The sequence below is a fragment of the Prunus persica genome, chromosome G2 (assembly GCF_000346465.2).
Source record: "Prunus persica cultivar Lovell chromosome G2, Prunus_persica_NCBIv2, whole genome shotgun sequence".
In the NCBI taxonomy this organism is placed as follows: domain Eukaryota; kingdom Viridiplantae; phylum Streptophyta; class Magnoliopsida; order Rosales; family Rosaceae; genus Prunus; species Prunus persica.
The window spans coordinates 15680458-15693598 of record NC_034010.1 but is presented as its reverse complement, the minus strand read 5'-3'; the positions used below and the strand labels follow the sequence as shown (position 1 = coordinate 15693598).

Here is a 13141-nt window from a genome sequence, read left to right as displayed (position 1 = left end):
ATTTTTTTTGGTTTTCTATTTAAGCCAACTCATGGCATTGTATTAATTAGTTTTATCATATTATTAATCAAATTTATAAATTTTCTCTATTTTCTGGTGGATTTCAATCGCTAATTGATTTTAGTTTATCTTTTCGGGTTCAGACGTTTGTCGATCCATAAACCCGTGCTTCCGTGTTGCATCATAAATTATGTATGAAAGTGTAACATTTTAACTTAATTAATGTTCATTAAAAAGGAAAAAAAAAAAAAAAAAAGAGGAGAAAATATATTTCAATATGTGCATTTGCTATCATCAAAAAAATTTCTACCGCTACTTAATGATCTTAAACAATTTAAAAGAAGAATAGTTAACAATTTTGCTTTTCAACCAAATCCTCCGTACCGTTGTTTTGACTATTAAAAATTGAGCGATTAACTTTAAAAATTAGAGTTTTTAAGTGTGTTTATTCCTTAGCCCTTTTTTTTTTTTTGGTTGTTCTCCTCAAAATAAACTTAATCTTAAATCTTTTTGTTTAATTTTATTGGATTGTATAGTATAATTACTTTCACCATTATCATGTCTATGTTTGTCTTTTCCATCCTCACTCTCATTATTTTCATGTTTTTCAACTTACCCGTTTTTACATTGAAGATTAAAAACACCCAATCAATTACTCGTCTTCAAAAACGTTTTCACATTCATGTCAATTGCTCTCTTGGTGGTTAGTTATGCCAATTATTTTATCAAATTGAGTGTCGTTTGCATCCATTTAATTGGGGGTTACTCGACTATCACCAAAACCCACAATTGGGGTCAATGCCTCTAAAATTTAATCATGTATGTTGCACGTGATGGTAACTAATGAAAAATTGTGACAGATTCAACGTTGGTCTTTTAGGGTAGCTGTTTGGTTTTTGCTAGTGTGGTTACATAGACAATACACATACGAGATTTTCTTAGGAAAATGAGGACTTAAATTAAAACGTGGGGTGCAAGGTAACTCAAAACAAATGCTGGCTTCAAACATAAAAAAAACTCTTCGGAGAATTACCTTGACGCTTTAATTTATCATTTTAGTTTTATAGTAACTTCAAGGATCATCAATGATCTTTCTTAACTCAAACTAAATGACATATCAGCTACTAAAGGATCCATGAACCAACCTATCTGAACTGGAAGCACAAAGATATCCACTCAAAATGAAAATTGCTTCAACAAACGAATAATTAACTAAACCAAAACACCCATAAAAAAAATTTACATTACAAACCGTTTCACTCTGGAAGAAGTCAAACACAACATTTAGTCCGTATTTTACAATGCTTCTCCAATGTACTTCTTGGCACCAGCACTTAACCTGCAACAGTCTGTTCCAATCCTGTGTGAACACCAAAAGAAATGAGAACATTAGGGACAGCTTTTAGTTAGCTTAAAATAAAGGAAGACGACTACGATGGATAGAGGAGAGAGTTGATAAACATGTCTTAAATAATCAGATAAACTTATACAGGAGCCCTTAATTGTAGCTTTACCTGATTTGTTCATACTGCCAATTTTGGGTCCACTGTTCCTGCTGCATTGCCTTCTCCTGTAAGAACGTGGTCTGGATCCTGGAAAAGAAATTCACTTACTGGTTTGACCAAAAAAAAAAAAAGAGCAAAAGAGGGCTAAAATTAGGCAAGTGTGAAAATTACCTCCATTCCCCATTTGATGTAATCTGGGGACTCACAGGCCTTATATTCCTCAACCAAACTCTCAAGTATCTCTCTTGATTCGTCAAATTCCGAAAGGTCATTCTCCTGTCCACGTTTTATGTCATACTTATATGAGACACAAAAATTACAAACATCCCATAAAGTTGGAACACTCTAAAAGATTTCTCATCCATCACCAAGATGCTAACTGAATAACACGAAAAGAAGGAAAAAACAGGAGGCAGAAAGAAAGGCATGCTTCTTCGCTAATTAGTTAACTACATGAAATATGCATATGACAACTGAAGCATATCAATTTGCACTCATTAAGTCAAAAACTTCTCGCCAAGCATTTTAATTGTTATTTTTTATTTTAAAAAAATCCAAGACTGCATAGTGGCATCAAGAAATTGAGAAACCACATCTCAAGAAATACTAACAGTTGTAGGGATGGTAACTTACAGCAAACATTGGAAACTTCCGATAGTTGTCAAGAAAGGCTTGCTTCTTTCTTAACATCATATACTGGCTCAAACACTTACTGAAAAGATGGCGAATACTAGTATGGCTTGCCAGCATAAGACCACTGACCTAAAAAGAAGCAACACACACAGATTCATTATTATAAAATAGGGTGTTATTTTAACTAAAAACATAAATCCGCAAAATTTTGCTCAAATTAACTTTCAAGTGCGAGTATAACAATGAAAGAGAGTTTACAGTGCAGACTTTCTACACTTGATTATCAAAATAAAAATCTGACAAATGAGAGAATCTCAAATAAGAATTGGATCCCTACCCTATGGGCTGTTTGCACATATGGAGACTTTCTAGACAAAGCAACCTACACAGAAAAGGAGAAAGTAAAAGATCAAATATCCAGATAGCGTCCACAAAATTAGATTGATCACAAATTTACTTTCTTGTATTGTGTTAAAACACCTGAATGCTTGCAGGGCCCCATTCAATAAAGTTAACGAGCTTTCTTTCACGTATCCTCTGCAAACTTTCATGAACCTGATTACACAGAAAAAGGCATAATAAACCACTGAAAAAACAAAAGAAAATAGTAGAAGATGAACTAAGGTGCTTAACATTCTACAACAAAGAAATTCTGGGTCACATTTCCACAAAAATTCAAGACATTATTATTATAATAAGAGAATCTAGCCAACACTTAGCAGCTATATAGGATAATTGACACAATTTCATTTCAATATTTTCATCAATATAGATTTTGCTGGTTTGCAAAAACTGTAGGATCGCAATGCAAGTTACAATAATATTATTATTACAACCTGAGTAGGGTCAACTTCTCCTTGAATGATGTTTAATATTGAGATGTACTTCGCTTGACTAGCTTCTTTTGTTCGAGCATATGAGGAAACCATTATATTTTTTGTCTGCAAAATGAGAATAATGTCAGGGAATTGTTTAATTTTGCTTTGTCGAAGATAAACAAAAAGGTAATCAAAGCTTCTTACCTGCAGAAGTCTTCTCATAACATCAAGTACAGTGGTTTTGCGAATCACATTGGCCTGCCAAGAGGAGATATACATGAATCAAAAAGCTAAAATTATAGTTTAGAAGCATAAAATGAACACGTAATGTTTGCAACAATATTAGATGCCGAATCAATTCCCCTTTATTTAGACACTTGCTCAAAGCATGCGCCTTCACACACATAAGTACTTGGATGTATCAATAAACACACAAATAGACAAATATAAGGTTATCAACTGACACGCATGAGTGAATCATACCTGGCGCTCAACTGTGAGGGGTGTATACCCTGTCATTAGAAAATGGCATCTTGGTGTTGGAATTAAAGATGCAAGAAGACCAACCAAATCATTGTTCATGTACCCTGGATACCTCAGAGTGGTTGTGCTGGCAGACATTACAGTAGAAACCAAAGAATTTGTTTGAGCAAAGGTTGGATTTGATAAATGAAGACGCTCAACAGCAATTCTATTCAAGGCGGTGTTATCAAGGACCACAACACAATCAGCATTAAGCGTTAGTCGTTTAAGCGTCAAAAGTGAGTTATAGGGCTGGACCACCACATCACTTGTTTCCATCTGGTTAGGAAATACACTGTATGTCTGAACCAGTTTTTTGCTGTATCGATCATTCAAAGTCTCCAACAGATAGGAACCCATGCCTGCATCATATGTTGTGAATATACTCAAAATTTATTCAAGCAAGAAAGTCCTTAAACAACTTAAGAAGTCATAAAGAAGGGAACTTGTGTTATACTACAAAGCACACCACAGCCATCGAAGCTAGATTTTGCCTCAAATTTGACTAAATTTTGCCATTGAAGCACACCACATCATATGCAGTAGCTAATTCCCTATAGGAATGATCACACTTCCAAATGAAGGTGGCTTTATATAGCACCGGCATAAATTATATGCTATCTAAAGTTAAAAAGATTGAAATGTTATATTTTACTTGTTTAACCCAGCATTATAGTCAATAGGAAGTATTTTGACCAATCCAACCGAAAAAAAAAGTGAAGAAAGTATTTGGACCAAATTCGTTATTTACAAGATGATTGGAAAATATAAAAATATAAACACTAAACAGAAGAAAAGAAACCTGAGCCTGTTCCTCCAGCAATAGAATGGCACAGAACAAATCCTTCAAGACTGTCACTCCCATCAGCTTCTCTATCAATCATGTCCATTATAGCCTCTTCAACACCCTTTCCCTGAACAGAATTTACAACCCCATTTCACTTACATGGAAACTAAGCACAAAGCTTTGATATCATAAAATTAACAGTATCTACAGAGATTGTCTCTAAACACCTGACTACATACAAACCTGATCATATCCACTGGCCCAATTATTTCCTGCCCCACCTCCATGATCCGAAACAAAGATGTTTTCATGATTATAGAGATTTCGATATTCGCTGTTTTGAATACCGTTAATTACTCTAGGCTCCAGGTCGATCAGCAAAGCTCGCGGTATGTAGTGCTGATCATCAGCTTGATAGAAAAACACATCTTTCCGGTCACCACCCTGTAGATCAATCAAAAGATAATTACACATTTATGTCAAGAGCAGGACTGAAGAATAACTATTTTCAATATATATTTCTTGATCAGCACTTGATAATATTGCTATGGCCTACTGCCTGATGACCCTTACAACCACAATTCAGATAAATAATGCACAGCTCCTGATTGATTTCCTCAATTGAACCCAATTTTTTAAATTGTAATTGTTTATTATACTACCTGAGAACAAAATTCATTAATTCATCAATTCATAGCAGAACAAAACATACTTAAACTAAGCCTAGCACGCTACTCGGCTCCATTTCCCCAACTTCAAATTCCATTTCCTTTCCCAAACAAGAATTTTCTCAGTAACCAAACATAGAGACAAGCTCTTAAATGAGTGAAGAACCACCTGAGTGGCAAAGTCCTCGAGAATTCCGTCTTTGCTGATTCCATGCTCGAGGCAGAGCTGCTTCCAGAACTCCATGCCTATCTGGTTCCCGCATTGTCCGACCTGCAATGTGATTATCTCTCTCGGCATTTTCCCGCAGTTTCTCAGAAAAAAACCTAGGGTTTGTTTGGACCGATGGAAAACGAAAACACAAAAAAGAAACAGAAGAAAATGTGCGGAATACACAACGGCTGTAGTCTGAAGAATGCTAATGCGCGCTTTCGGTCCGGCCGGTTATTTCGCCAAAGCCTGCCACCAAACCGAAGCCGCGACCATTAGTTGTGAAGAGATGAAGATGGAAAGATTGAAAGATTTAGAGAGTGAGAGAGAGATGTAACTCGAAATTGGGTGAAATTGGCGACTGGCAGAGTGGAAGAGTGGAAGAGGAAGGAGGCAGAGAGGAAGTAGAGCTGAACTGAGAATGAATTTTTTAAAACACAATTTGTAGCAGGGCTTCCCGGTTTGATTTCCCACCGGACTGGTTCGAGAATATTTTTTATTTATTTAAAATTTATCCACCTGGTCCAAGATTTCTGGACCAAAAAAAAAAACCTGGTCCAAGGATTTTAAAACCAAACCCATTTTTAACCAATTTAATATGGTTCCGGTCTGGCTTTCTGTCAAAATTGAAGTATATTTGGTTCGGCTAGTTGGTTAAGATAGTAGGTCCGCTTCCTGCTTGTAAGTTCGATCTCTCTCTCTATACATTAGAGTAATTTAGAATATTACTACTGTCATAACAAAATTAATGAAAATCAAACCTAATTCGACCGGAGTTTCCTATTCAATTGATTTCTAGATTTTTCAGTAGAATTATCCGGAGTTTCCTATTCAATTGATTTCTAGATTTTTCAGTAGAATTGTCCACACTAGTGCTGCTTATGTACAATTAGTTGGGTACACATGTTCTGAGCTTCATCTTACTACTAGTGAACATCTACAATTAAAATTCTACCAACTTAGAACAAAAGAGAGCATAATAATAATAATAATAATAATAAGGTTAAATTATATGTTTGCCTTGGGATAGGGGATCGTCATATGATTAAACGACCCGCATTTATTGGGTCACTAATTTGTAAGGTGTGTAAGCCCAATCACGTGGGTGATGAGTGCAAACCACGTTGCATGCCTCTAATTAATACACAATTAGAAGCGAGATACATAAAATTGCGCTTTGCAAGGCATGTAGGCCCAATCACGTTGGTGACATACATAAAATGATTATGACATTGGATCAATGGTGTGAGATAAAAGTGAAGTTGAAGAATAATATTCGAGTTGGAGGATTAAAATTTAAGTTGGTAATAAATTTAGGGATCATTGTTCGTAAAAGCTTTAGGGGCTAAACTTAAAATGACTATTGTATCCCTAAATTTAACAGATGATTTAACAGAGGACCAACCGTCTTAAAGAAAGTAGAATTGAGGGACTACAACATCCATGTTTACAGTTCAAGACCAAAAATGCGAATTGAGCACAAATTCAAGTATTCTTGCTCTTATAAACCCTTGCATTTATTTTTATTTATATTTATCTCACACCTATGGTTTTTATATGAAAATTAAGTTAAGGTGCAAGCCTTAGCTACAATGAACACCATTTATATGCTATGGCTATTAATATATGGTAATTATAGTCATAAGTTTTGACGCAATTTTTTTTAAAGAGAAAGGCGATCAATTGCATTCATCCGAACAAATTTTTTAAATTACCAGGGTGTGTTAAATTGGGTACAAGCAATGACCAAAACTCCACCTCACATCACATCGCTAATTGCAGTACATAACTTGTACTTTAATGACTGGTAAATGAAAAAAAAAGAAGGAAAAATAATCAATCAAAAGTAAAATCAACCCAAGCCCCTTATCTAATGATCCTAAGAGGGTATCGTCAGCCTCCCATTGCTTGCGTTCAATTGTGTGAGATTTACCTCTTGAGGAAGAAGATGATACTCGATGCCAAGGTTTTGGAAAATCTTCTTCAATTCAAACACAAGTTCTGATCTTCGAGCACTCTTTTCTCCATAGTTTTGATGGTTCATGGTGTGTTGAACACATAGCGTCATTTTCATCTTGTCCACATTCTCAATCTCCTTCACTATCACCGAGTGTTTTGGGTTCCAATACTTTGACTTACTCTCAATGTATCTGCATGCGCACATTCCATGCAACATTTGTCACCACAAACAAATCTTTAACAAAATTTAAATTTAACATTTAGTCGTTTGGGAAAGTTTCTGTAGGAAGCACTTATGTTCATAAACGATTTTTTAGAAGTGCTTTCAGTAGAATAACGTCAAAAATTTTATTAAAAATATAAATACTTCTTCATAAAGCTAGCACAAAAACACTTTTTAAGTTTTTCTACTAAACGCTATCAAAAGCGTTTTTGGTTGTCAATAAGAACTTTTAGCCCTTTCAGAAGCACTTCCAAACAGAGCTTAATGTAGACTAGGAATAACTTTATTAATAGTAAAATTTATTTAAATATTCCAAGCTTATGCCGTGCCATTTAACAAGTGAATTATATAATATGGAAGGTAGAGGAGAGGAGATATGTTACTTACGATTGTATAGACTTCTTGAGTGCAGAAACATCATCAACTGGAGTAGAAACATCAATGGTGAAATCAACAGTGTCAGCCATGTCTGGACTTCTTCTGAAATTACTGATAGGCTTTGTAAGTAGCACAGAATTAGGGTAGTATATTTTCTCATTATCGTATCGTAAGAAAACTGTTGATAAAATGTTCATCTCTTCTACAATCATCTGCAAAATATATAAATAAGAACATTAATTTCATCAGAAAGTAACAAACAATAAAATGTGACACAATTTTTCTTTTATCCAAATGAATTTAGGCTCACTTATTTGGAGCATTTAGATTTTATCTTTTGATAAAATAGTTTTTTTGAAATCTAAAATCATGGTTTATTTTTAAAAAAAAAATCATATTATTTAAGGATAATGATCTAGTTTTTTATTTATCAAGTTTATAAAGTAAAATACGAAACATATATAGTGAGACATATTGGTGAAGAAAATAATCTCAACATTACTTAGACGGTTTAGATCATTGAAATAAAATTGGTAGTGGATATCCTATAAGGTGTTCGTTAATAGATGGAGACTGTATGTATAATGCACATCATTGGTAAAGAAAATAATTGAGTACGTAATATATCTGACCTGCACACCCTCGACCACACAACGATCACCGACATCAAATGGATGCATCACGAACACAAAAATGATGGACTCGAACACAGTTTTGCACATGTTTTGGAACATGAAGCCTACAAGCAGCAGTTGAGAGGTCACCACAAAGATCACCTTGGTTGTGGCCAAACCCATCACCAAAAGGCTCACCACACTTATGATCACAATCACGATTCCACTTGCCAACTTGTGGAGTTGATGCACTGCAGTCTTGGTATCATTCAAGGAGTGAGCCAATGCTTTGCGCTCAATATAGGCATGCACCTTTGAAACCATCAAAACATAGTGTGTCAAAAGATGATCGATGAATTAAGACATGCAAATTAAAGGGTCAAATGATTGTGACTCACCACCCAGTTTCTGAAGGAAGATTTTGTAATTCTTCCAGTTTCAATTGCTCCTTCAAAGAGAGGAAATGTGGTGTGAATTGCATCCCTTCTCAAGAACCGTAGTAAATCTTCCTCTTCTATATATCTGTAACAAGGATACAGAAGAAATCTTGAGAATGGTATCGTTGACGGCTGATAGGTCCCAGCTCTGATTGCTACCATGCACAATATAAACAAAACTTCCAATTGCACGTACCCAAAAAAGAATACAAGTTCTAATTTGATGTACGTCGATAGTTTTATGCTGAAAAACCAAAACCAAAACCAAAAACTAAAAATAAAAGTCACCACTAGTACAATTGCAACACCAAATTTTATTTATTTATTTAGTTGAGAGTAGCCAAAAAAAATATATTTTTTAAAGAAAAAGAATCATATATCCTTGGTTGATAGTTATCATATTAACCTTGAATGTAGGTTTATCATTCAATTTAATTAATGTTAAGAGCAAGATATTACTTTAATCTAATCTAAATTGCGCTGACATCATCAATTTTAAAAAAAATGTTAAAAAATGGAAAAATATTTTGAAATATTTTTTTATACATACCTAGAAATTTTTTAATTATTATTAATCTCATACATATAAATAAAATTAGTCCCTTATGAATAGTAAATGCCATTGAGTTACCATGTCAAGAGGTGGAAAAGCAAAATAAAAGAAGGTAGGGCAATCACTATTTATGTGAATAGTGTCTACCCGACACCATTGTGGAAGTGCTCTTTGAAACTTTTTCCTCCATCCAAAGCCACCAACCACCCTTGGGCCATCCTTAAAGCACTTTTCAAATAGCATTTATTTTTCATATGGTATTGTAATACAACAAACAACAATATTCCAAAATTTCATTGATAAAAATGCTATAGGTACCAAAATTTAATTGTTTTTCTCTAAGGATGAAAGTGAACGCATATGAAAAATATTGTGAAACAAAACATATATGTGTGCAGTGGCGGATCTATAGTGGGATAAAGAGCGTCACTTGACCGCTCGAAAACAAAGTTGCTCTAGGATACTTTTCTTCATTTACTTAAAACCTTATATGGTAAACCATACGTTTATCAATTGCATCATTGAACAGGAGGACAAAAAGGAAAGAAAAGGTAATTAAAATAACAATCTTAGTATACACAAGAGAGTTTGCTAATTTTTATCAGATATATATATATATATGTTTGTTTTAGGTCACAAAAATTTCAAAAAATGAAAGAAAAATAGCATTTTACCCTCAATCTTCATGTGTGTTTTAAGCAAAGAGTGTTGTAGGGTGGGCAGGTGGTCCAGGCCAGTAGTGTTGGTGTGAGGGGGGTTGGTTTCTCGTCAAGAAAATTGCGACACAAACAAAATACAAATGGGCATACTCATAGAAGCACTATCTTCATCGTGGTTATGCTCATGGGCATATATGCATACGTTGGAATGATTGAATATATGCAGATGCAAGGACCGCCATTGATAGTTATACTGAATCATATGAAATACAGTGAGTGCCTTCTTATGTGTACCACTACATCCTGCAATCCCTTTTTATTTGTATTATATATATATATAAATGATTTTTAACCATAATTGTTGATTAATTAAGTATGTAAAGAAGCTCGAAATTAGGAGGCACTAAGATTAGTCAAAATCGTTACTCCTGTTATAATATTAATGTACTCATTAAGCATGTCTTAGGTAATTGTTTTTGGCATATATGATATATCCTATGTTACGTTTTGACACAAAAATAAGAATTCATTTAATTTTTTTCTCATGTTAAAAGAGATCCTAAGTTCGAATATTACTCGTTTTTTATCGATATAAATAGAATCGTTTGTTCATATTGAAGATCTAACATAAACACCTTGTAACTCAACTAGTTAAAGACACCCAATATCACTCGTATAGAATAAAACGTGCTAATCATATGGTAGCTAGGAGAGCTTTAAGTAAAAAAATTTCTTTTTTCTTCTGTTGCCCACATTAACATATATTATTATTTGGGTGTGTTGGATAGATGACACTACTGATGCACCCACACCTGTCAGGCATGGAGTAGGAGTAAAAACTAAACGGGTCGAGGATTCAAATTTGAAAATATAGGCCATGATATTAATCATGACAACTACTCATGGTAATAATTTAAAGAAAAAAAAAGTAATTCTGAAACGAAAAAGTAAGAATGGAACCGACTTTTACGATGCTAATGTATGATGAACCATCAGTGTCTTACCCACTTACTAATTTAATTAACATAAATTAATTAGAAGGTTGGCATCATGATGATGCATACAGTATGCGCTGGTTTCGTTATTTGAAAATCACCTAGTGAAAGTGATAGAAATTAATAAAAAAAAGTAGTGAAAGTGAGAAAAACTTACTTGGCACCGGGCTTAGCAACATTCTTGAATATCCTTTGAGCACTGTTCCTGGCGTCCCATTCACTTGTGATCTCCGACTCTGCGTTTCCAAAATCATCTATGGTTCTTGAAATCGTCGACAGCCCCGAAGACCTCACATAGTTTACAAGCTTCTTCACGCTCCATGCCGTTGCCCTCCTCGTCATGCTCAACCTTCTAAGCTTCTTCATGTCAATCCTCCTCGACTCGTAACCTTGCCTATTAGACCTCGACATGGCCTGAGACTTGTCCCTCAACCTCGCAGGCAACGACTTCGACGCCTGGAAAGGGCGTCGTGGAAGCTCCTCCCTCTCGTCCTCGTCTAGAGGTGGCCCGGAGAGGGCTTCCAAAATGTAGTGGTGGAAAACGCTCTCTTTCATGCGGTCAAAGAATGTAGATACATGAAATGAGGAGGCTAAGACTTTAACAAACAAGATCTTTAGCAACCATATTGTGGCTCCAATTAGCACAGCTATTAGGGCACGAAACACTTTCTTGAGGACCTTGCTGTGCTTGTGAACATCGGGGAACATGATCATCCAAGCAGCTAAAACTAGGCCTAACCAAGCACAGTTTTGGAAACTCCTCCTCAAACCAAACACAAAGTATAGTACCTTTTCTCTAAGCATGAAATTTCTCTCTATAAGAAATACAAGAAACCCAACAACCCAACCAGAGACTAGGCGCCCACAAAATATAACCATGACCATTAGACACCATTTCCATATCTCCAAACCCCATTTCAATTTGTTTATGAGGAAATCTAAGGTTAGGGAGCATACCAAGCAAGTCATGATTATGAGAAACAAAGTCCATTCAATAACAGCTCGCTTGTTTATCTTTCTCTTCCTTTTCTTTCCGTGCTTTCCGTGTTTTCCATCTTCTTCTTCGTCATCTTCTTCATTTTCATACCAGTCTTCATCGTCATCGTCGTCTGTAGATGAGTTGTTGTTTTCGTAAGGGTTGAAGGGTTGGAGTTCTTCGGATTCGAGAATCGTTCTTGATGGCAAAGGTTGCTTAATCTCCTCGAACCGTGAGCGGGGCTTGGAGAAGTTTAGGCGTCTAAAAGTTTTCGTTCTTGATTGTGAGATTGCAGTATTAGGATCTGCTTGGGGTGATTGTTTTAGTTTGGGGTTTGATTGGTCTATGGTGACTACCACATGGTCTGTGTTGCTCTTCTGAACATCCATGGCTTGCCTTCAACTCTCAAAGAAGCCAAAAAGAATGGAAGCATCCGAGGGGGAGAGAGAAAAATGAGCCAGGTTTGCCTCTCTAGGAGAACACATAGTATTATTTATTTAATTAAGAAGGAAGGATACCATCAAGTATCAAACGAAGCTTTTGCCCTCTCTCTCTCTCTCTCTCTCTCTCTCTCTCTCTCTCTCCATGTCCTATTCAACTTTAAGATTGGGATTCTCACGTTTTAGTTATGGGTCCTTACTTTATGTTCGTGGTGAAGAGCCTTTCATGATTGTGATGTGTATAATGCTTGTTATCTTTATGTTAATTCTATACGTAAGCTATAAGTAGTTGTCGTGAAAGTAATTAATGTTAGGATCAATTCAGATATTAAGAAAGCTAGACACTAATCATGATGAGTCAAAATAATGGGGCAGTAGGGGCACCGCCCCTATTGAGGATGAATTGGGTTGCACAATCTAAAAGCAACAATCAAGTACTCTTGGTTGAATGTGACAGGAAGACATTTAAAAGATTGTAACATATGCCAAATATCTTCAACTGTAAATGGTATGGTCCATGGAAGTTGGATTGTTTTGGCAAAGAACCCATTACATGATTCTTAATAGTACTTTCGTCATTGTTTTTCTTTTTTAGTGGTTTGAACAATTAAATGATTGTTGTTCGACCGGAAAAAAAAGACAAAAACATATCTTTCACAGGTTGGAATGCTTTTTGACATTCGACACCTCCAATATTAACCAGATAAAAAAGAAAGAGACAAGTTAGTGTTAGTGTCCACTGTCCACAACACTTTTTCACAATGGG

General features: G+C 35.2%; 2 protein-coding genes across 2 annotated transcripts; both read right to left on the bottom strand.

The window, feature by feature from the left end:
• Window positions 1037–5734, bottom strand: LOC18787164 (tubulin gamma-1 chain). Its single transcript, XM_007220926.2, has 13 exons — window positions 5694–5734; window positions 5103–5660; window positions 4509–4709; window positions 4281–4392; window positions 3440–3840; window positions 3161–3214; window positions 2975–3079; window positions 2619–2693; window positions 2476–2520; window positions 2139–2267; window positions 1677–1781; window positions 1515–1592; window positions 1037–1360 (listed from the first exon to the last, which is right to left on the bottom strand). Exons 2-12 carry the CDS (start codon window positions 5229–5231, stop codon window positions 1524–1526), a joined length of 1425 nt encoding a protein of 474 aa, XP_007220988.1. The 5' UTR covers window positions 5232–5660; window positions 5694–5734; the 3' UTR covers window positions 1037–1360; window positions 1515–1523.
• LOC18786704 (mechanosensitive ion channel protein 10) lies at window positions 6808–12505 on the bottom strand. The gene is made up of 5 exons (XM_007220562.2): window positions 11117–12505; window positions 8714–8837; window positions 8334–8627; window positions 7711–7913; window positions 6808–7291 (listed from the first exon to the last, which is right to left on the bottom strand). Exons 1-5 carry the CDS (start codon window positions 12322–12324, stop codon window positions 7021–7023), a joined length of 2100 nt encoding a protein of 699 aa, XP_007220624.1. The 5' UTR covers window positions 12325–12505; the 3' UTR covers window positions 6808–7020.